The sequence below is a fragment of the Apodemus sylvaticus genome, chromosome 12 (assembly GCF_947179515.1).
Source record: "Apodemus sylvaticus chromosome 12, mApoSyl1.1, whole genome shotgun sequence".
NCBI lineage: Eukaryota > Metazoa > Chordata > Mammalia > Rodentia > Muridae > Apodemus > Apodemus sylvaticus.
Genome location: NC_067483.1, coordinates 7,368,024 through 7,392,542, shown reverse-complemented (window position 1 = coordinate 7,392,542; position 24,519 = coordinate 7,368,024). Strand labels below are relative to the sequence as shown.

Genomic DNA, 24,519 nt, shown 5'->3' with positions numbered 1-24,519 from the left:
CCCCCACTGCCTCAATGTGAATGGATAGGAAATATCTTGCTACATAGAAGTAGGGCTAGGGCTACTAGAGCTGGGTTGCATAACTCACCAAAAGTGATTGTGTAACTATGCCAAATTTCTTTGTCGCATACTGGAAAGGAGACACTCAGCTGAAAACTTAGAGAAAAAGGGCTAAGAGTCTACAAATACCCACAGGAAGTAAAACCCAAGTGGGAGGCACCAATAGCCCCCTCTGCCATCTAAGTTTTCCACACTCATGGAGGATAGAGCTCTGAGGGAGAGAAACTAGAGGCTCTGAGGGACAAGGGGAAGAGACATTGACATTTCTGAGTCATCATTCTTTCTATAGTTTGCTGAACTCTTTCAACACTTAAATAACACAAACAAAAATTAACTGGGGTGAACAAAACTTATGTGCCATTTTACCATTTTTTTTTATAAAGGCACCCATGCAGAGTAATTTAAAAATATCTTTTATTAAAAGAGATGGTGTCTACTTCTGAGGCATGTGATCTGTCTTACAGAAACCACATCTAACTGGGACTTAGTCTATGTAGCTCTCTAACCTGAAGGTCCTAAGATACAGTTCCTGGACTCCTTTTCTAGAACAAGCTCAGTTTTAAAATTTTTGAGAGATATAAACAAGAGCAGAATGTGGTCTTGTGGAAGCTTAGTAGTAGAGATCTTATTCAGCATATATTAGGCACTGGTCTCCATGCATGGCACACATGCACACACAACCCCATGCACATTGGACTGTCTGTGTTTCCCCTACACAATCTTAAGAGTGTCTCAACCTGGTTCAAATTGTATAGATGTAAGCATGAGCTAGCCTTGCCCTAGGGATAGCAGTTCCTTCCCACGAGGTAACTGAAGACTAGCATTGTACAATAGCATTCACTGAAAAGATAGCAAAAACACTTTTCTCTCAAACTGAAGTCATGAGTTCTATCCCTGGAGCCAGAAGTGAAAGAAGAGAATGGGTTCTACAGTTCTGTCATCTGACTTTCATACACACATGATAGCATGCCTGCACTCTGTTTGACTCATACATAATAATAAAAATAATAATAACAGCAATGAAACACACACGGAAGTTTCCTAAGGCCGGCTACATAGTAATCATGCATTCTACACTGACCTCTATCCCAAACCTTGCAGTCTGTTAGCTCCAAATCTATGAATCACCCCTTCTTCCTAAGGAAATGTTTGACAAGCTTAAAACACATGTGCGTGCACACACACACACACACACACACACACACACACAAAATATGTGTGCATGTCTAGAATACTTATTTAGGGTCTCTTTGAAATGGAACTGTGTGGAACAAGATTAGTGAGGTTGGATTTTAGCATGAGGGAGGAGCATATTCTTTCACCTACTATCAACATTAAAGGCTCTGCCATAGCATAAACTTATAGGTGATAATGTGTCTATGTGATACATTATTAAACTGCAATTTGTTGAAATAAAATAAACTGTAGGTTAGAGATATGGCTCAGTCATAAAGCTCATATTGTATAAGAATATGCTCCTAATTTGGATGCGTAGTGCTTTCAGAAAGACTCTGTAGCACATGACTGTAACTGTACTGTCACTCATGCCAGAGAAACAGGAATATTCTGTGACAAACAGAATATCCACATTCAGACAAGGTAGAAAGCAGCAACTCTGTAGTTGTCTTCTAATTTCCATGCATTGGCCGTGGTTCCTGCACAACTGTATGTGTGTGTGTGTGTATATTTGTATATATAAAATCACACAAAATCATAATAATCTATGGGTAATTAAAGAGCCAGTGAGTGTATGCTTTCTGTAATCTCATAGTGAAAGGAAATGAATGGGAACAGGTGCTGAACAATGGTCTCAATTCCATGCTGTGCATTCTACATTACATATAGTATATCATCTGTGAAGAAAGAATGGTGGTCAGAAACTTATATCCAAGCACAATGGCTTTGAATAATCAAGTTACAATAATCTTCTGAAATATCACAGAGGCATGCTAGCTCTCTTCCCCTTGCTAGCATATTGTCAAATTCTGTGTGCGTTTTCATGGTCCTAGGCTTAGAACAAAAACATTTATTTGTGATGTTTGTGTTTGTTCAAACCCTCGACATGCAGACTGTAAACATAAGGAAGGTGAAAAATGAGCTTCAGAAATAATAGTCAACTTCCATAAAATCTTTCTAGAGTATCAAATAAAATTTGTAGCATCTCTTTATTTTATATTGTGTCTGTGAGCTATTAACCAGATGCTGGGACTCGACTTTCCATCTATTAGCAATGTCTGAGATAATTCCCCTTTATTTATGGCATATTGCAATGTTTTCAAGCTCACCTTCCTATATGCTTTGAGCCTATCAAAATCACTGCAATGTAGTTATTAAGAACACACATATCCATTTACCTGCTTGATCTGCACATGTCTTAATGAAGAGTAGGTTGGCCTGGCCACAGATAATGCTAAACTTGTGTAATGCATCTATATTTTTAAAAGAACATTCTTTAAAAGTTGTGGTGTTAACCTTTGGTATGTGCTATTACAGCCTATAACTATGTTCACTTAAGCCCATCATTCTTTTAATGTCTGGATTTGCTTTGTACAGCATATCAAAAATCCTGCTTAGTTCCTGGGTGTAATTTTCTTAGAAGCTAGACCTGTTAATGCTGCATAATTAAACTGACAATTACTCAGCTGTTATTCTTATGAAGCCTAATTTCCTTAGAGAATGTAACTCAGAATTACCTTGTGAATTTAGATATGTTTTCAGTCACAGACAACATTTCCAAGCACTTACAACATATGTATAGTATGTAAAGAATGCTTTTCAAAGGAAAAACTACTAGGTTTTCTAACAGATTGGCTTCCCAGTAGCTAAAATACTGGGTGTGGCATGGAACCACTCGAGTTTCAGTGCTGGCAAGGCTTAGATAAGCAGGCTCATGAGACTCACTGACAACCCAACATATTCCAGTAAAAGAGCTCCCACTGGGTAAGGAGGCTGTCTCTAACAAAATAAAATGAAGGCAAAACCCCAGAGTTAAGAACCAGCCAGTCTAGATAAATTGGTGAATCCCTGGTTCAAAAACAGCCTTTACCTCATAGAATAAAATGGGAGTTGGTAGAGAAAGACATTCTAATGTCAATCTATGGCTTTTACATGTATACACATGAAATACTGCACCCTCTACATGCACCTATATAAAGCACTGTATTTTCTACATGTACTCACATGAAACACTGCATCTGCTTCATTTTCCTACATATTCAGGCTTACAACACACACACACACACACACACACACACTGAGGATTATGGTAAATGTCATACTAATAACATACGCATTAGTATTTTTTTCCTTTTTATTGGCTAACCACCCCCATTTTACAACATTGTTGCATCTCTTCCTGAGCTAGAATGTTCAACAAAAGTATTCCCTGCTATGAATAAAAAAACAAAAATGCCCAAATAATTAGACCTTAAGGTTTTCATCAATAGGTTGTCACAGCAACAACAGATCATTTCAGTGTTCTTCATCTTTTTCTCTGTCCCACAGGGTGCCCCGAAAATCTCACCGATTCCCAATGCTTAAACCCCATTAAGGCTTTCCAAGGCTGCATGAGGCTCATCTTTATTGATAACCAGCCCAAGGACCTCATTTCAGTTCAGCAAGGTTCCCTGGGGAGTTTTAGTGATTTACACATTGATGTGTGTAGCATCAAAGACAGGTAATTATTGTCTTGTCTCCTCTGTTCCCTGGCCCTTTCCCATTCTCATTGTTATGAATATGAATTTATTTAAGCAAAATTCTAATCCACAAATATTAGCCACATTAGATCTAATTGAGCTACCTAATAGAAAATATTTCTGAAAGGATTTCAGGTCCCGAGTAAAATGGCTTAAATTATTTGAATCTCTATCCATGTTGACTTGCAGTAAATGAGATATGCAAAGTAAATCAAGATACAAAGTTGTGAAAAGATTGAAATTTTATGCATAAACATTTGATTACATTGAATTTAAATCTAAAACATAGAGGAGAGATTAATTACTTTCCCTAAACCACATAATCCTTCACCTGATGTGGATGCTTTCTCTTTAATGTCCAAAGCTTCAGTAATTCTATCGCTAAGGGATTCACTGTGCTCAACATGGATGTTCTCAGTTGGAGAGGGCTGGACCTAACTGACACCAACCCCACCTATTGTTTCTTTAGTACCAAAGAGAAAAGACAGCAGATTTGTGAGAATAAGTACTTTTAAAAAACAACCCAGAGATTCAGCATGACACTTAGTTTCTAGCTGCATCTCTTTTGAGATTTGATTCCTCTTATGGTAGAAGCTTCCAGATTTAAGTTAGAAAAGCAAAGAGAATGGGTACTGAATTTCAGCAGTATTTTGCTATGTTCTTTCTGTAGCAATACCTGTTCTACCTCTCTTAAGATATTAGTGATCCAATGGGTTAAAAGGATTTAAGTGCAAACCTATGTGTTGGTATTAGAGATCTTTGGCTAGAATCATTAGCCATTACTATAAATTGAAATATTCCCTGATTTGTTAAACATGTGTTACTAATAAGTACCATTGATACCAGTAGTTAAAACCGCTGTGTGAATGAGGAATGATATGGAGAAAGTTTATATAGGTGACTGAGTTAACATATTGAAGGATGAGCCAAAATTATGCTTGGCTAAGGTAAGAGTAAAACTGAAGATGGTAGTCCCACAGAATGGCTAGGAAGCAGAACATGTTTTGTGTTACCAAGTCAAAATACTTTGACATTACATTTAAAATCTCTAGAACTGAGAAGCATTTTATAACTAACAATATACAATAGTATTTTTTAGCAATATATGTTTCCATAAAAGCAAGATGACTTGTCTTGAAATCCACAATGTCTTAGGTTCAGTGAACATGCTATAGTTCAGCTGATTTACTATAGTTCAGCTCATGAGCCATTCAGGGTAGTCACATGGTTTTCACATAGTTGGGAATGTGGACTGAGAATCATTACAAAGAAGGCCTTAGTGCTAGTTGATGTTGGTTTTATGTCCTATATGAGGATTGAGAAGGAATGCCATGAAATTTAACTAGAAACATGAATTGAGAATCATGCCAGCATAGCTAGGGAAGTTCAAGAGATGGGTGTCCCAGTCTAGAAAGAAATGGTGAAAAGCATCAGGTAACTTTACAGAGGAACATGGGAAATCAGCCATGTAGAATATTGTCTCTGACAATGCTAGAAATGATGACAATAATTAGATGGAACATTAATGTACATTTCTGATACTATTACACATGCAACTATCAACACATCACTCTGTATTCTTCATCCCTACCTACTCTTTTTTTCCCATTTGGCCAGCTGGGAACATGGATAAAAAAATGTGTACTTCATTAAAATGTGCTTATTTAGAGGTACCAAAATCAAAGATATTACAGAAAATGGATACTACCCCAAGTAGTATGCAAATGCAAAAATACTCAATAAAATTCTTGCCAACCGAATCCAAGAACACAACAAAATAATCATCATCCACGATCAAGTGGGCTTCATCTCAGGGATGCAGGGATGGTTCAATATACGGAAATCCATCAATGCTATCCACTACATAAACAAAGTCAAAGAAAAAAAATATGATCATTTCATTAAATGCTGAGAAGGCATTTGACAAAATTCAGCATCCTATCATGACATGATAGTCTACTTAGGAAATGACACCCTTCACAATAGCCACAAACAATATAATGTACCTTGGTGAGACTCTAATCAAACAAGTGAAAGACCTTTATGACAAGAATTTCAGGTTTCTGAAGAAGGAAATCGAAGAAGACCTCAGAAAATGGAAAAATCTGCCATGCTCGTGGATTGGCAGGATTAATATACTTAAAATTGCCATCTTGCCAAAAGCAATATACAGATTCAATGCAATCCCCATCAAAATCCCAAGTCAGTTCTTTACAGAGTTGGAAAAAGCAATGCTCAAATTTATCCGGAACACCAAAAAACCTAGGATAGCGAAAACTATTATCAACAGTAAAAGAACTTCCGGGGGAATTAGTATCCCAGACCTCAAGCAATCCTACAGAGCAATAGTGTTAAAAACTGCATGGTATTGGCACAGGGACAGGCAAGTGGACCAGTGGAATAGAATTGAAGACCCAGGAATGAATCTACATACATATGGTCACTTGATTTTCGGCAAAGGAGCTGAAAACATCCAATAGAAAAAAGATAACCTTTTTGACAAATGGTGCTGGCTAAACGGGAGGTCAGCATGCAGGAAAATGCAAATTGATCCATTCTTATCTCCTTGTACTAAACTCAACTCCAAGTGGATCAAGGACCTCCACATAAAGCCAGACATGCTGAAGCTAATAGAAAAGAAACTGGGGAAAATCCTTGAGGACATAGGCACAGGGGAAAAGTTCCTGAACAGAACACCAATAGCTTATGCTCTAAGATCAAGAATTGACAAATGAGATCTCATAAAATTACAAAGTTTCTGTAAGGCAAACAACACCATCAAAAGGACAAAATGGCAACCAACAAATTGGGAAAAGATCTTCACCAACCCTACATCCAATAGAGGGCTAATTCCCAATATATACAAAGAATTCAAGAAGTTAGACCCTACAGAACCAAATAACCCTATTAAAAACATGGGGTACAGATCTAAACAAAGAATTTTTGCCTGAAGAAATTCGGATGGCTGAGTAGCACCTTAAGAATTGCTCAACATCTTTAGCCATTAGGGAAATGCAGATCAAAACAACCCTGAGATTTCACCTCACACCAGTCAGAATGGCTAAGATTAAAAATTCAGGAGACACTAGGTGTTGGCGAGGATGTGGAGAAAGACGAACACTCCTCCATTGCTGGTGGGGTTGTAAGATGGTACAATCACTCTGGAAATCAGTCTGGCGGTTTCTAAGAAAACTGGGCATGACACTTCCAGAGGACCTAGTTATACATCTCCTGGGCATATACCCAGAGGATTCCCCAGCATGCTATAAGGACACATGCTCCACTATGTTCGTAGCAGCCCTATTTATAATAGCCAGAAGCTGGAAAGAACCCAGATATTGCTCAATGGAGGAATGGATACAGAAAATGTGGTATATATATATATATATATATATATATATATATATATATATATATATATACAATGGAGTACTATTCAGCAATTAAAAACAATGAATTCATGAATTTTTTAGGCAAATGGATGGAACTGAAAAATATCATCCTAAGCAAGGTAACACAATCACAAAAATACACATGAAATGCAATCTCTGCTAAGTGTATATTAATTAGCCCAGAAGCTCTGAACACCCAAGGCACAATTAGCATAAGAATTGACTCCCATGAAGAAGTAAGGAGAGGGTCCTGATCCTGGAGAGGCTTGATCTAGCATTGGAGGGGAGTATCAGTAAAGAGAAAAAGGATAGAGGTGATTGGAGAATGGGTAGAGAGAAGAAGGTTTATGGGACATATGGGGAGGGGGAGAACTTGGAAAGGGGTAATTATTTGGAATGTAAGCAAAGAATATAGAAAATAAAAATATTAAAAAAAACTGCCAAAATCATCATCTGGTGCATCATTATATGTATTACAGATCAATATAAGGACATTTGTAAATTGGGTTATCTTTGATAACATAATCTACCATCAAGGAAGTTCTTATTATTTTTGATTACATGAAAGTCCTTGCTATCTACCTTGCCCAGTTACTTGAGTGACTACATACAATTGTGTTTTTCTTGTACTGCATAGTTTTTGCATCAACTTGACACAAGCTGGAGTTATCACAGAGAAAGGAGCTTCAGTTGAGAAAATGCCTCCATGAGCTCCAGCTGAAAGGCATTTTCTCAATTGGTGATCAAGGGAGAAGGGTTTAGCTCATTGTGGGTGGTGCCCTGCCTGGACTGGTAGTCTTTAGTTCTATAAGAAAGAATCGCATAACAAATGACTCCCATGAAGAAGTATGGAGAAGGCCCTGATCCTGGAAAGGATTGATCTAGCATTGGAGGGGAATATAAGGACAGAGAAAAAAGGAGGGAGGTGATTGGAGAATGGATGGAGAGAAGAAGGTTTATGGGATATATGGGGAGGGAGGATCCGAGAAAGGGGAAATCATTTGGAATGTAAACAAAGAATATAGAAAATAAAAATATTAAAAAAAAGAAAGAAAGAAAGAAAGAAAGAAAGAAAGAAAGAAAGAAAGAAAGAAAGAAAGAAAGAAAGAAAGAAAGAAAGAAAGAAAGCTGAGCAAGCCAGGGGAATCAAGCCAGTAAGTTACATCCCTCCATGGGCTCTGCAGCAGCTTCTGTTTCCTGACCTGCTTGAATTCCAGTTCTGACTTCCTTTGGTGATGAACAGCAACGTGGAAATGTAAGCTGAACAAACCCTTTGCGCCCCAACTTGCTTCTTGGTCATGAAGTTTGTTCAGGAATAGAAACACTGGCTAAGACTTGTATAATGAGAAATGTGATTCCATTAATGGATAATTCACTTGAATTGCAGTTACTTTCACTAACAAAAAGGAATCCTGTGTCCAAAGGTCTCTTTGCTCTCCCTCTGATCTAATTTATGTTTGTTTGAAATCTGTGAAGCAAGGTGAAAGGTTACAAAGGCAGATATTCCCAAGGTTTTGTTGTTGCTGTTATTTTATTTCGTGTTCTTTCAATTTTTGTAATAAAAATAGATTTCATAATGTAAGTACATATGCAAGTAAATTAGTGGCAACAATTGAAACAAGGAAGGAAAATATGTGGCATAGATACATAAAACTGGCAATTGGTCAGTCAGAGGTCAGGCATGGAGAGAAGAGCTTCAGTGCTTAGCAAGCAGACACAAGGGGTCTCTGGAGCTCCCTTGTCCTCCCCAGTTGATGAGAAACTCCTGCATTGTTCCATGTTTAATGTATTCATCAGTGTAACTATTTTAGCCTGCTGGTAAGAACCTGCCTGCTAGGGAGAGCAGGGATGACTCTGGCTGGCTCTGGTTTCTCTGCTTGTGCTCCTCCCTGGCCAACAGGACCATGGGGAGGACTGTCTCCTCGTGGATCACAGATACTAAGACCACTATTGTTGCTTTCTATGGGCATTTTCTCCTTCACAGGGAAATTGGGCTGACCTACACATATTGGTTTCTCTTTCATAATCTTTCATTTGTTTGTTTGTTTGTTTGTTTGTTTGTTTCCAACAATGCCTGGGAGGGAAATCAGATTTTGAAGGCAATGCAGTTTTTTTTAATTGGATATTTTATTTATTTGCATTGTAAAAGTTATTCCTTTTCCCAGTTTCCCCTCTGAAACCTTCTATCCCATTCTCACTTTCCCTGCTTCCATGAGGGTGCTCCCACGACCACCTGCCTCACTGCCCTAGCATTCCTCTACACTGAGACATCAAGCCTTCACAGTACCAAGCAGCTCCTTCAATCCTTCCCCTAAGTCCTCCATCCAGGTCCCTGTTCTTAGTCTGATGATTGACTGCAATCACTTGTACTAGTCAGGATCAGGCAGAACTTCGCAGGAGACACTTCTATCAGGCTCCTGTCAGCAAGCACTTCTTGGCATTCCAATAGTGTCTATATGTAGGATGGATCCCCAGGTAGGGCAGTTTCTGAATGGCCTTTCCTTCAGTCTCTGTTCCACTCTTTGTCCCTGAATTCTGTTAGACAGGAAGAAGTTCAGGTTACAATTTTGGAGATGGTTTGGTGGCCCCATCCCTCAGGTGCCAAGCTTAACCTCTGGATATGGTCTCAATAGGTTCTCCCTTCCCTTTGTGGGGTATTTCAGGTAATATTATCTACATGGAGTCCTGGGAGCCTCTTGCTGTTCTGGCGTCTGGGCCTTTCTGGTTGCTACCACCAGTTTCCCATCCCACACTGTCACACAGGTCTGCTCGATATCCTGCCCCTCTTTAACTCTCCTGCATCTCCTCCCACACCTGATTCTTTTCCTCTTTTTCCTTTCCAGACTTCTCTTCCTCCGAAATCCCTCCCACCCTCTACTTCCCTCCATTATTTTGTTTCCCCTTCTAAACAGGACTGAAACATTCACTTTTTGATCTTCCTTCCTCTTGAGCTTCATGTACATTGTGAGTTGCACCATAGGTATTCCATGCTCTTTGCCTAATATCCATCCATCAGTGAGTACTTATCATCTGTGTTCTTTTGTGACTGAATTACCTCACTTAGGATATTTTCTAGATTTATTCATTTTCCTGAAAATTTCCTGAAGTCATTGTTTTTAATAGCTGACTAGTATTTTATTGTGTATTTTCTATATCCATTCCTCTGTTGAACATCTGGGTTCTTTCTGTGTTCTGGCTAGGTATGATTGCTATGAACATACTGGAACATGTGTCCTTATTATATGTTGGAGCATCTTCTTACTATATGCCCAGGAGTTGAATAGTTGGGTCTTATGGTAGTACTATGTTCAGTTTTCTGAGGAGCCACCAGACTGATTTAAAGAGTGGTTTTACCTGCTTGCAATTACAGAAGCAATTGGAAAGGGAAGTAACAAGATGGGATGACTCTCTTAGACACAATTCATTCCTAAATCATGCCCCCATTTTCTACTGTAATGCAAATGAAGCTGGACGATATTAATGAAGTCTATTTGTGTTTATATGTGTATATGCCCACATGTGAGTGGATGGACAAGTATGAGTGTATTCTGGAGGCCAAAAGCTCACAACTTTTGTCTTTCTCAGTAATTTTCTCCTCTGTTTTATGAGCAAGTTCTCTCATTGAACCTGAACATGCCAGTTTTGCTGCTGTAGTGTCCTACCACATGTGAGGATCACGGAATCACCTCCAGTTCTGTCTGAAAGAACTAAAACTGTACCAAAATCCTACCTATTCCTAAACCCCATTTTATAATCCACACAGCGTTTTTCTTATTTGACAGGGTATCATTTAGTACCCAGCTGTAATCAATATTTTCACTTTGCAATCTGGGAAAGAGTTCTTGTGTCACATATTGCATTCTTCTGGGAGCAGGTGCTTTGCCATAAGTCATAATTTGAGTACTTCTGACATTAATAGCATTTTCTCTCAGTGGTTGCAGATGAACCACACAGGAATCTTACACAAGTAAATATTATCCTTCAGCATTTGAAATTGTATTTGCGCAAGATGAAGAATATATGTGGTATCTACCTGAACCCTTCATACTGGAGTTCTGAGAAAAGGGGTGTTTGAGAGTGGGAAACTAATGACTTGAAGTCAAATCATGTTTTCAAGCTGACAGCCTATGTTTAGTTGCGACAGCTTTCAGATTGTTCACTCTCTTTGGTCATCTCTGAAGATCACCAGACAGCTCTCTGCTTGAGATAGCTTCTCTTCATCTTCTAAAAACTGTCTGGGTCAGTCATTTTGTGCAGATGAAATATCTATTCTTTTATTTTACATATCAATTCAGTATTTCCTAAAGTTCCCTTTTGATTATCCCATGAATCAATCAATATCCCATCACCCCAGTCTGGAAATCCACCCTAAAATTACCATGCTAACCATACCTATGTCTAAACTTTTTCTGTCCCAGGCTCATCTTGTAAGCATAAAAACACAAGCAAAAAATGAATAAAAATGCAAGCAAACAGAACAGAGCTTATCTGCATGAGATTTTGCCTCATGATCACCATTCCCTAAATCTCTTTAGATCCTTTCTTAGTATCTTTCTGACAAATTATCTTATAATGAAACTGGTTCTGTTCCTTTTGATCTGTGTAGCTCCTTATGCAATTTATATTGCATCCTAATATTACACAGTTGAGAAATTATTTATGTTACTACCATCTTTTCCACAATTTTAAGGGTAGTAGTAAATGTCACAGTGTTCTATCATTTTGCTGCGGTATAGATACACTTTCAAATCTCAGATATGTTCTTTATCTGATTATCATGGATTCATTAACCTTTGATGAGAAGCATTCCTACAAGGAAGAACATGAATGTATGTACACTATTATAAAAACTTATGGCCACAACAAGCATCAACACTCATGGTGGCCCATGCACTGCTGGCTCTGTTGCAACTGCAGGAAGCCATGTCATATAATCTCACATACAGCAAAGCCAGATATAGCACAAGTGGTGTTCAGTGCTCCTTATGATTTTAGCAAGACAGTGATAAAATTAGACAAGAAAACTATAGTAATATATCTAAGCAATGTAATCTGTAAATAATACAGTGGAAGGAAGCACAGGCACACAGTAGCCTTATTATAATTTTGTGCTTTAAGAAAAAAATGGAGTGTGTCTGCCATGGAAGGTGTGTTTGGAAGGTGTGTGTGTGCTGAGGCAGCTCAAGAGTAAGAAGAAACAGACAAGGTGTCTATAGAGAAGTTGGAGGATGTGAGTGCTCTCTGCATAATCAGACACAGACTCCAGGAATCCACGCAGTTCCGGGATGCCTGGTTGGCAGCTGTGAGGTTGCCTCTGTCTGCCTGGAGGAATGATACAAACAGTGGTCCTGAGGGTGCTAACAGGTTTGCACCCATGTCAGTTCTTGTTTAAAAGTGAAATTACTGAAATTAATTACAAATTTCACTTTAGCCCTGAAGTTCTACCCAAGAGTAAAATAGCATATACTTTTCTTCATCTTTATTAAAAGTAACTGGCAATGAGAAAAAAAAAGTATTTCTTATTTATTTATTTATTTATTTATTTATTGGCTATGGCAAACTCTACCATTTTTTGCTATGAAAAGGTGCCTCTAACTTCTGCCAAATGTGGTCTATCATCTGATGTGTGTGTGAGTGTGTGTGTGTGTGTGTGTGTGTGTGTGTACGGGTATCAATGCACATGTATGTATAGGCCCAAGGTCAATGTCAACTTTCTCCCTCAGTTGTTTTTCTTCCTTTCCTTTTCGAGTCAGGATCTCTTATCAACATTATACCTTACTGGTTTAGCTACACTGTCTGCCTAGGACGTCCCCGGGATCTAACTGCTTCTCTTTAAGTGATAAGATTTCAAATGCATGCCATCATGTACAGCTTTTACATGAGTTCTAAGGATTCAAACTCAGTTCCTTATGATTGTATAGCCCACTTAACTGACAAACCCATATCCCTAGTCTCTTAAATGTCATTATAAGGGATAAAAAATAATGATAAAGAAGAAATGAGATGTGGGGTTATGGGTCTGAATTTTTTTAAAAAAATCTTTGTTTCTGTCTTTCAATAAGTAGGTACCTTTAAATATAGTAAAGTAAAACAATAAGACAGATTCCATGCTAGAGACTATTCTCTAATAATTATCTGGTTCAAACATTGAGAGTTCTATATTGGAACATAAACTTAAACTCTTCTCATTTTACAAGGGAAGGTGTTGACATTGATAGGTGTCTAATGGATTTTTCAGCTTATATAGAAGAAATTATTTTGATTAGTATTTTAACAGGCTGTTGAGAAACTTTGAAAGTTTTAAAATATTTTCCCTTGAAAGGTAAAACTACACACTGAATGGGCCTTTTGAATATAGGAATATATAGGATAATATCTGTGCAAAGCTACACTGTGCCTGGAACAATGCTGATGACAGACTAAGGCCTTGTTACATCTAAACACATGTCTGGATGAGAGAACTGAGACAGTCTGACTCAATGACAGTTTTCAAATTATAATCCAGGATACTAAGCCTTAATCTCTTTTTCTTAGAACTGGGCAAGTTTAGTCAAGTCAGTTACTGGAAAAACCCCAGGCCTTGGGGAGCCACTCAGAGGCTAACCTACCACCTGGCCTGAAGCATGGTCAATGGGACTGCATCAGTTTTCAGCCTCTCTCCCCATTGCCAAGCAAAGGTTGTGGAATGTTCCTAGATAAAGAGCCAATCAATTAGGATAAAGGTCAGATAATCCTCCCAGGAATTCCCCTAATGTGCTTTAAATTGGACCTGCAAACTCACTTGGGTGTCTCCATCTTGGTAAATGGAAGAACCCAGCATGATGGACTTCTACAGAATAAAATCTTTGCTTTTGCATACTATTGAGTTTGGGGTGTTATTCTTTAGTGAATAATGGATCTTTACATGGAGATAATTGGGCAGAGGATCTAAACAAAAACCTTGCTCATATTGGAGTTTTGAAATAATGATAGCCCATTCTCAGGAAAATCTTCAAACAGGAAACATTAGAACAGAATCGGTTTCACACCTCTGTTTTCCTATACATCTGATGGCAAATAAATCAGAACTGCTTTCCTTTTGGGTAAAATGGGACTGTTCCCAACAGGATCATGTGTTTGTACACTGGGTTCCCTTCTATTTAGAAACCTCCCTGTGATTTTTTTTTTTCTTTTAGGAGGTAAAGAGTAGCTGAAGGAAGTAGATCACTGGGAGTGGCCCATGAAGTTTTATAGCCAAGCCCACTTCCTGTTCACTTTATACATGCTATGGCTACCATGTGTCTAGTTAGTTTCCAGTTTCTGCTGTCAGTCACTCCCTACCTGCTGTTATATCTTCACTGCCATGATAAAATCCATCCTCTTGAACTGTAAACCAGATAACATTTTCTTCCTTATGTATTTTTCATCAAGTGGTTTATCAGCAATTGGGACAGGAATCAATACAAAGCATGTCTAATTGGTAGAGTTGCAATGCACTCTTTGCTTTGAAGATTCAAATACAATGGATACAGGCTACACACATTGGAATGTTTTGTGACAATGAAAGTATTTTCTTTTATACTGAAGTGATTATACTCATTAGTGATGATTATGAACTTGAATTATGATTTTTGAAAAACTAGAAAATGGTTTTTTAAAATGTATTTAATTTTAATAAATTGATATTCATCTTAATACTCTAAAACTAACCTTAATTAGATCCCAGACAGAATTCAAACTTTTTTTAATATTTTCAATTTTATAAAGATTAGGAAATATTGTATTCCAGTAAAATTATAATTTTAAGAATAATCTTGTATGCTGTGACTCTTGTATGCCACACCAATGTTTTGTGAGATTTCTTTTCACATATCATAATTCTGGTGCCTGGTGCACCTCTATATCCTCTAAGGGTGAATTTTAAGACTTGTGAAATGTGAGTGTTCTTGGTTGATGAGTGTGAAGGTAAAGATCATATATATTATCTATGTAAAATGCTTGCTGAGCATTTTTACACATATATATTATCTGTGTAAAATGCACAGCTGCTGCTGCTGCTGCTGCTTGTGTGTGTGTGTGTGTGTGTGTGTGTAGTCAAGAGGTTGACTATGTCTTCCTCTGTCACTCTTCCTTCACTTTCCAAGACAGGGTTTCTTACTGAATGTGTAGTGCTCCAAATAAAGTAGGATAAAAGACCATAAAGCCTCAGTGATCTTCCCGGGTCTACCTTCTAGCCACAGGATTGCAGTGGGTGATGCCTCGTTCAGTTTATTCTTTGAATTATTACTGAAGATCTTCAGGCTTCATTGTCCTCACTGAATCATTTCCTTATCACCTCACCTGGGTCTTTCTACTAGTATAAATGATAGTTTTGCATGCCTGATTATAGTTAGTAACCTACTAAATACTTCAATGCTACACATAAAGTAATCCTAAAATTTAGACCTAGTACTAACTCCATATTCAGGAATGTTTAAAAATTATTACAAAATATTTTAAAATCTATAATTTAATAACCCAGAATCCTCATCATTCAGATTAAGTTCCTCTGGAAGGAGGATTTTGTGCAGTGTCAAACAACCTAGCAGGTCTTTGGGTCATTTAGAAATATTGAGTCAGAAGATAAAACACATTTGTCTATTGGGCATATCAATCATAATATTTGTTCATCCAAAGTTCTTTCCCTAGATATCAGAAGCCAGACTCCCATTTCTGCCAGATGTAAACTATGATCTATAAAATATATTTCTTTGTTCAAATAAGTTTAAGAAATGTCAAAGTAATAAATGTTAAATTATTTATTTTGCTGCAGGATCTCTCTCTCTCTCTCTGTCGGTCTCTGTCTCTCTGTCTTTGTCTCTCTCTCTCTCTCTCTCTCTCTCTCTCTCTCTCCTTCTCTCTCTCTCTCTTTCTCTCTCTCCTGTGTGTTTGTGTTTTATACAAGACTAGATTTCATTATTTCATATGTTTATAAATTATGAGAGGGTTAGTCATTGGAAAGAAGGCTACAATTTCACAAATACACCCGATCACAGTAATGGTTAATATTGATTTGTTTTATTTTAATTAATTTTTATTTCATGTTCATCAGTGTTCTGCCTGCATATGAGTCTATGTAAGGGTGTCAGATCCTTTTGAACTGGAGTTACAGACAGGTGTGAGCTTCCTGTAATGGGTCCTAGAAGAAATGAGAAGGAGAAAGTATCTGGTCAATAGCATGCATTTCTCTGCTTCTTGACTGCAGATGCTATTATAACCTCCTGCCTCAACCTGTTGCAGTGCCCCCTTGCAATGGTGGATTGTTTCCCTGAACTGAGCCAAAACAGACCTTCCTCTTTTTTTTAATATTTTTATTTTCTACATTCTTTGTTTACATTCCAAATGATTTCCCCTTTCCCGGATCCCCCCTCCCCATATGTCCCATAAACTTTCTTCTCTCCATCCCTTCTCCAATCACCTCCCTCCTTTTTCTCTGTCCTTATATTCCCTTCCCATGCTAGATCAATCCTTTCCAGGATCAGGACCCTCTCCATACTTCTTCATGGGAGTCACTTGTTATGCAATTTGTGCCTTGTTTATTCAGGGCTTCTGGGCTAATTAATATCCACTTATCAGAGATTGCATTCCATGTGTATTCTTTTGTGATTGGGTTGCCTTACTTAGGATGATATTTTCCAGATCGAACCATTTGCCTAAAAATTTTGTGAATTCATTATTTCTAATTGCTGAGTAGTATTCCATTGTGTAAATATACCACATTTTCTGTATCCATTCCTCCTTTGAGGGGCATCTGGGTTCTTTCCAGCTTCTGGCTATTATAAATAAGGCTGCTATGAACATAATGGAGCATGTGTCTTTATTGCATGCCGGGGAATCCTTTGGGTATATGCCCAGGAGAGATATAGCAGGGTCCTCTGGAAGTCTCATGTCCAGTTTTCTGAGGAACCTCCAGACTGATTTCCACAGTGGTTGTACCATCTTACAGCCCCACCAGCAGTGGAGGAGTGTTCCTCTTTCTCCACATCCTCGCCAATACCTGCTATTTCCTGAGTTTTTGACTTTAGCCATTCTGACTGGTGTAAGGTGAAATCTCAGGGTTGTTTTGATCTTTAGCAAGATTTGTCACATGGTTTGTAATGTTAATATTTGGGAGGAAGGGACTAATATATCCACGAAGGCCTTCTCTGGGTGAAATTTGTTCTCAGCATGTTTTTGTCTCTAGATTTTATAAATCATCATAAACACCAGGCACCCTTGGCATTCACAGTTTTCACAAAGTTTGCATTGAAGAAAATTGTGGGGCTGTAGGTAAACACTGACATCCTTGTCCACTTCTCTGCAAAACTGATTCTTCTATTCTTTGTGATTTTCTTACATGTATCTCCTTCTAGTTTTGTAGAACTTGGGATTATTATATATTCATTTGGGGGAATCACAATTGTTTACTGGACTTTTATTATCTTAAATCCCCAAGAGACTCTTGAGTTCTAAGCCTCATTTTCATACATAGTGATACTGTTTTACAAGGTTGTTTTATTAATCTGTCATAATAATTTCACATATAACTTTTACTAAGTGTGGAGTTGAACACATGACAAAAACAATGGCTTTGTTTTACATTAAAGATTAAAGAAAGCTGAATTTATTTTCTCTACATCCAAGAACCCAGAGGTAACCAGTACCAGCAGTTTTTGTATCAACCTCTGTCAGATGTCCTAATAGTGGTGATAATGAACTTGATATTGATTCCAGCCAGTGTTTGTACTCCAGAGGAAAAGTAATGTTGGTGAATGAGATAGTCAGTAGAGGAATGAGCTATTCCTCCCAAAGGACAGGAAGGATGATGTACAAGTTCAGTTTCTTAGCCTCTAAAAGAAAAAATTTAAATGGAAATGAGAGGAGACTCCTGTCAGCTAACAAGTGTTACATGACATTCCATTAAAAATGACAGAAAATGCAATTCATAAACAGTTAAGGACTAGAATTTCTCATGCAGGTTGTGAATGTTGGTGTTAAATGACAGGAGATTTTTATATGAGAGACAATGATTGTAGGAAAACATATCTTGTGAAGAAGTAGGTGACTGCAGGAAGTCTTTTAGAAGCATCTATAATTTGTGATGTATGTGTATGTGTGTGTTTGTATATGCACTATGCTTTAGTATGTGTAGGTGGTTATGGCTCTGAACACATGGTCATATATTAGAAGAAGATATCATTCTTTTCTATCAATCACCATCTTCCATCTATTTCTATCTATCATCTGAGAAAAGGGTTTTTACTGACTCTAGAATAAGCTGGCAGCCTGGAAGCCCCACTAATCCTCCTTTCTTTGTCCCCAGGAGTATCAGAGTTACAGGGGCATGTGGCTATGCTCAGCTTTATTTTTAATTGGATGCTGGGGATTCAGATTTAGGAACCTTCACCACCTTTCCAGCCTAAGCATCTTTAAATTCTTCTGTGTTAAACTAGGGCATACTTCACCATTACAGTTGTGCTGGCTAATTTTTATGTCAACTTGTCATAGGATAGATTTTTTTTGGGAAGAGAAAATATCAATTTAGAAAATGCCCCTACCACACGGCCCCATATGATATTGTCTTTTTTCTATTAGATATTTTTTATTTACATTTAAAATGTTATCATCTTTCCTCATTTCCCCTCCAAAAAAAAAAAAAACAAACAAAAAAAAAAACAAAAAAAAAACAAAAAAAACATATGCCATCTCTCCTCCCTCTGCTCACTAACACACCCACTCCTGCTTCCCTGTCCTGGCATTCTTCTACACTGGGAAAACAAGCCTTCGTAGAACCAAGGGCCTCTTCTCTCATTGATGTCCAACAAGGCCATCCTCTGCTACACATGCAGCTGGAGCCATGGGTCCCTCCATGTGTATTCTTTGGTTGTTGATTAAGTCCCTGGGAACTCTGGGAGTACTGGTTGGTTCATATTGTTGTTCCTCCTATGGGACTGCAAACCCCTTCAGTTCATTGGCTCCTTTCTCTAGCTTCTCCAATGGGGATGCTGTGCTCAGTTAAATGGTTGAATAAGAGCATTCCCCTTTGTATTTGTCAGGCACTGGCAGGGCTTCTCAGGAGACAGCTATATCAGCAAGCACTTGTTTGCATCCACAATGGTGCCTGGGTTTGGATCCACAGGTGGGGCAGTCTTTTGATGGTCTTTCCTTCAGTCTCTGTTCCACACTTTGTATTTCCTGCCATGGGTACCTTGTTCCCCCTTCTAAGAAGGACCAAAGTATCCACAGTTTGGTCTTCCTTATTCTTGGGCTTCATGCGGTCTATGAATTATATCTTGGGTATTGTGAGCTTCTGGGCTAATATCCATTTATCAATGTGTGGGTGCCATGTGTGTCCTTTTGTGTTTGGGTTACCTCACTCATGATGATATTTTCTAGTTCCACTCATTTGCCTAAGAATTTCATTAATTCATTGTTTTTAATAGCTGAGTAGTTCTCCATTGTGTAAATGCACCACATTTTCTATATCTATTCCTCTGTTGAGGGACATCTGGGTTCTTCCCAGCTTCTGGCTATTATACCTAAGGCTGCTATGAACACAGTGGAGCTTGTGTCCTTATTACATGTGGGAGAAGGGTCATTAGGTCCAATATGTGTATGTCCAATATTCTGAGGAACTGCCAAACTGATTTCCAGAGTAGTTTTATTGATGATTGATGTGTTGTAGCTGTAAACCACTGTGGCCAGTGCCACCCTTGAGTTTGTGGTCCTTCCTGGTTGCTCTAAGAAAGCAAACTGAACAAGCCATGAGTAAAAATCCCATAGGTTGCACTATTCCCTGGACTTTGTACCAGCTCCTGAGTCAAGGTTTTTCTCTTATGTGAGGTCTCTGTCCTGACTTTGATAGGGTGAGAACTGTATACAGAAATAAACTCTTTCCTTCCCAAGTTTCTTTTGGTCATGATTTTTCACAATAATAGCCACTCTAATAAAGACACTATTATCGAGAAACCTTGAATTTCTTCTAGCATAGTCAACAGTAGTGGTCTTGTTCCCGTGTTTCCAAAAGAGAATAATTGAAATATTACAGGGTAACAAAGTAAACAGCTGAAAGTGTGGGAAACAAAGACTTCATCAAGATAAAAGGGAACAGATATTAGCTTCAGAGTGTCTGGCTTTATGTGGAGGTCCTTGATCCATTTGGAGTTGAGCTTAGTACAAGGAGACAAGGATGGATCAATTCGCATTCTTCTGCATGCTGACCTCCAGTTGAACCAGCACCGTTTGTTAAAAAGGCTATCTTTTTTACATTGGAGGTTTTCAGCCCCTTTGTCGAGGATCAAGTGGCCATAGGTGTGTGTGTGTTCATTTCTGGATCTTCAATCCTGTTCCATTGATCCTCCTGCCTGTCACTATACCAATACCATGCAATTTTTAACACTATTGCTCTGTAGTATTGTTTGAGGTCAGGGATACCCCCAGAATTTCTTTTATTGTTGACAAAAGTTTTAGCTACCTGTGTTTTTTGTTATTCCAGATGAATTTGAGGATTGCTCTTTCTAACTCTGTGAAGAATTGAGTTGGGATTTTGATGGGTATTGCGTTGAATTTGTATATTGCTTTTGACAAAATGGCCATTTTAACTATATTAATCCTGCCGATCCATGAGCATGGGAGGTTTTTCCATTTTTTGAGGTCTTCTTTGATTTCCTTCTTCAGAGTCTTGAAGTTCTTGTCATACAGATCTTTCACATGTTTGGTAAGAGTCACCCCAAGATACTTTATACTGTTTGTGGCTATTATGAAGGGGGTCATTTCCCTAATTTCTTTCTCAGCCTGCTTATCCTTTGAGTATAGGAAGGCTACTGATTTGCTTGAGTTGATTTTATAACCTGCCACTTTGCTGAAGTTGTTTATCAGCTGTAGGAATTCTCTAGTGGAGTTTTTTGGGTCACTTAGGTAGACTATCTTATCATCTGCAAATAATGATAGTTTGACTTCTTCCTTTCCAATTTGTATCCCTTTGACCTCCTTATGTTTTCTAATTGCCTGAGCTAGTACCTCAAGTACAATATTGAAAAGATAAGGAGAAAGGGGACAGCCCTGTCTAGTCCCTGATTTTAGTGGGATTGCTTCAAGTTTCTCTCCATTTAGTTTGATGCTGGCTACCAGTTTGCTGTATATTGATTTTAATATATTTAAGTATGGGCCTTGAATTCCTGTTCTTTCCAAGACTTTAAACATGACCTCAACATAAAGCCAGACACTCTGAAGCTAATAGAAAAGAAACTGGGGAAGACCCTTGGGGACATCAGGACATCGGTACAGGGGGGAAAGTTTCTGAACAGATCACCAATAGCGTATGCTCTACGATAAAGAATTGACAAATGGGACCTCATAAAATTACAAAGATTCTGTAAGGCAAAGGACACCATCAAAAGGACAAATCGGCAACCAGCAAATTGGGAAAAGATCTTCATCAACCCTACATCAGATAGAGGGCTAATATCCAATATATATATAAAACTCAAGAAGTTCGACTCCAGAAAACCAAATAACCATATTAAAAAATGGAGTACAGAGTTAAACAAAGAACTTTCACCTGAAGAACTTTGATGGCAGAGAAGCATTTTAAATAATGCTCCACTTCATTAGTCATTAGGGAAATGCAAATCAAAACAACCCTGAGATTTCACCTTACACCAGTCAGAATGGCTAAGATTAAAAATTCAGGAGACAGCAGATGTTGGAGAGGATGTGGATAAAGAGGAACACTCCTCCACTGCTGGTGGGGTTGCAAATTGGTACAACCACTCTGGAAATCAGTTTGGCGGTTCCTCTGAAAACTGGGCACCTCAGTTCCAGAAGATCCTGCTATACCACTCCTGGGCATATACCTAGAGGATTCCCCAGGATGTAATAAGGATACATGTTACACTGTGTTCATAGCATCCCTATTTATAATTACCAGAAGCTGGAAAGGACCCAGGTATCCCTCAACTAAAGAGTGGATGCAAAAAATGTGGTAAATATACACAATGGAGTACTATTCAGCCATTAGAAACAATGAATTCATGAAATTCTTAGGCAAATGGATGGAGCTGGAGAACATCATACTAAGTGAGGTAACCCAGACTCAAAAGATGAATCATGGTATGCACTCACTAATAAGTGGATATTAACCTATAAAACTGGAATACCCAAAACATAATCCACACATCAAATGAGGTACAAGAAGAAAGGAGGAGTGGCCCCTTGTTCTGGAAGACTCAGAGAAGCAGTATAGGGCAAAACCAGAACAGGGAAATGGGAAGGGTTGAGTGGGAAAACAGGGGGAGGAAAGGGGGCTGATGGGACTTTCGTGGAGTAGAGGTCTAGAAAAAGTGAAATCATTTGAAGTTTAAATAAAAAATATATCGAATTAAAAAATGAATATATCGAATAAAAGAAATTCTATTAAAAAAAATCTCACTTTGCCCCTGCGACTGCATGAGACCACAAGGCAAAGCTTTAGAACCACATCGGGCGGGGGTGGGGGGTGGGGGGGGAAGGGAACAGATAGTGCAGCAAAGATCCTGACTCTGTCAAGCATAGGGCTTGCACTTGTCCTCTTTCTGATTTCCTCTCCTGATGCCTCCTTCATACTAGGTTCTGCCAGTAAAGGGGTGTACTTTTTTTGGAAGCTTGGTTTACTCAGAGCAAATACTCTTATTAGTTTGTTTACTTAGTAGTAGATCTGTACTATGTGTAGAGGTTTAAGGTTCATTGAAGTTGAAAAACTCACTAGAGAACATGGGAACTGCAAGCTGCACATGCTCCCCTGGAGAGGATGCCAGATTTTAGTGATTTAGAGTCCACCACTGCCTTCTTTTCTTTATATCCTGTTGTAGTAGCTTCCATCATTGTATCCTGTTTGGTGGACCCTAGCTAGCTCAGCTGGGGTTACTATGATTGATGATTGCTCTTTACATCCTCTTTGGGTGTATGCAGCTGTGATTTGTCAATTCTGCCTAGAGATAACTTGTGCTCCACATTACCACAAGTTCTAAGAGTTTTATAATCCTTATAAAGAATATATGGCCTGCTGTTTGCCAGTGTGGACTAAGGCAGGTATCCATCCAGCTCAAAGATACCATCTGTAAGATTATCTAACTTTTGATGGGTGAGAAAGCCTATTTTAATAGTGGGTGCCTTGGACTGCAGAGTTCTAACATAGAATATTCACCATTGTGGTGGTTTAAATGAGAATAACCTCTGTAGGTTCACGTGTTTGAAGGCTTAGTCACCAAAGGATGGACCTATTTTGGAATATATTAAAAAGATGTGGTCTTACTGGAGGAGGTGTATCACTAGGCCTGAGTTTTGAGATTTCAAAACTCCAAGCCATCTCCAGTTAGCTTTCTCTGTGTCTCTTTCTCTGCCTTGTACTTGTCTTAACATGTAAGCTTTAAGCTACTGTTTGCTGCCCTGCTCCCCATTCTGATATTCTTGGACTCATCTTCTGAAAGTGTAATCTCCAAATAAACTCTTTCTCTGTAAATTGCCTTATTAATGGTATGTCATTACAGCAATAGAAAGGTGACTAAAATTCATACACAAGACCCTGTAAAGCAGAGAAGTGAACAGAAAAATCAAAAGTTCTAAAAATTGTGACCCTGGGGGGAAGCAAGACCTGGGAACAGCAGACTTTGTGTGTGTGTGTGTGTGTGTGTGTGTGTTGGTATTTGACTGTATGTTGTGTGTTCATGGTGTTTGTGTTTGTGTATATGCTTTTGTGTGCATGAGTGGGTGATTGTGTGTGTGTGTATGTATTCTGTTTTTCTGTAGAGTTGTTTACTCCATGTTTGAGTAACATAAATGCATCTCTTTATTTTCCTAAAATGGCTTAATTTAGGGGTTTGAACATTTTCCAGATAAGCTTATTAATATGAGACTCCTTAGGCTAAAATGTTCACACTCTTAAACACTGAAGTGTCCAAGGAAGTCAAAAGCAATTCTAAAAAGTTGGAATCATGTGAGAGAAGATTTAACATTGCTCTTTATATATACCTGTGTGTGTGTGTGATACTTATACAATGGATGCTTAGCATGTTCAAGGACATAAGCAGAATTTCTAGTATACCAAAACCTAAAACCTTTGTTTTTGCTAGAACCTTCCTGAAAAATAAATACATATTTTAGTTCAAACAATATTATGAGGACAGACACAAAATCATAAAATCAAAGGGTTATTAGCTGTCTGTCACTATTACTGGAGTTGTTAGATTCAGTGCCTAAACACTAATGGACAGCTAGAAAGACAGTTTTATCCACCTGTCCTCAACTGGCCACTTAGAAGACCAAGCAGTGACAGCAGAAAGTGGTAATGTACTAAATTTGCCCACATTTAGACGGAGAGGAGAGGTCTAGTGACCTTC

At 38.3% G+C, this 24,519-nt stretch overlaps 1 protein-coding gene across 2 annotated transcripts in view; it reads left to right on the top strand.

The window, feature by feature from the left end:
* Window positions 1-24,519, top strand: part of LOC127697709 (contactin-associated protein like 5-2) — a 909,987-nt gene that overhangs the window by 464,730 nt on the left and 420,738 nt on the right. For both annotated transcript variants that reach the window (XM_052201021.1, XM_052201020.1), the window contains exon 10: window positions 3,565-3,736. In XM_052201021.1, coding sequence (XP_052056981.1) covers window positions 3,565-3,736 — 172 coding nt within the window. The remainder of the gene's footprint in view (window positions 1-3,564; window positions 3,737-24,519) is intronic.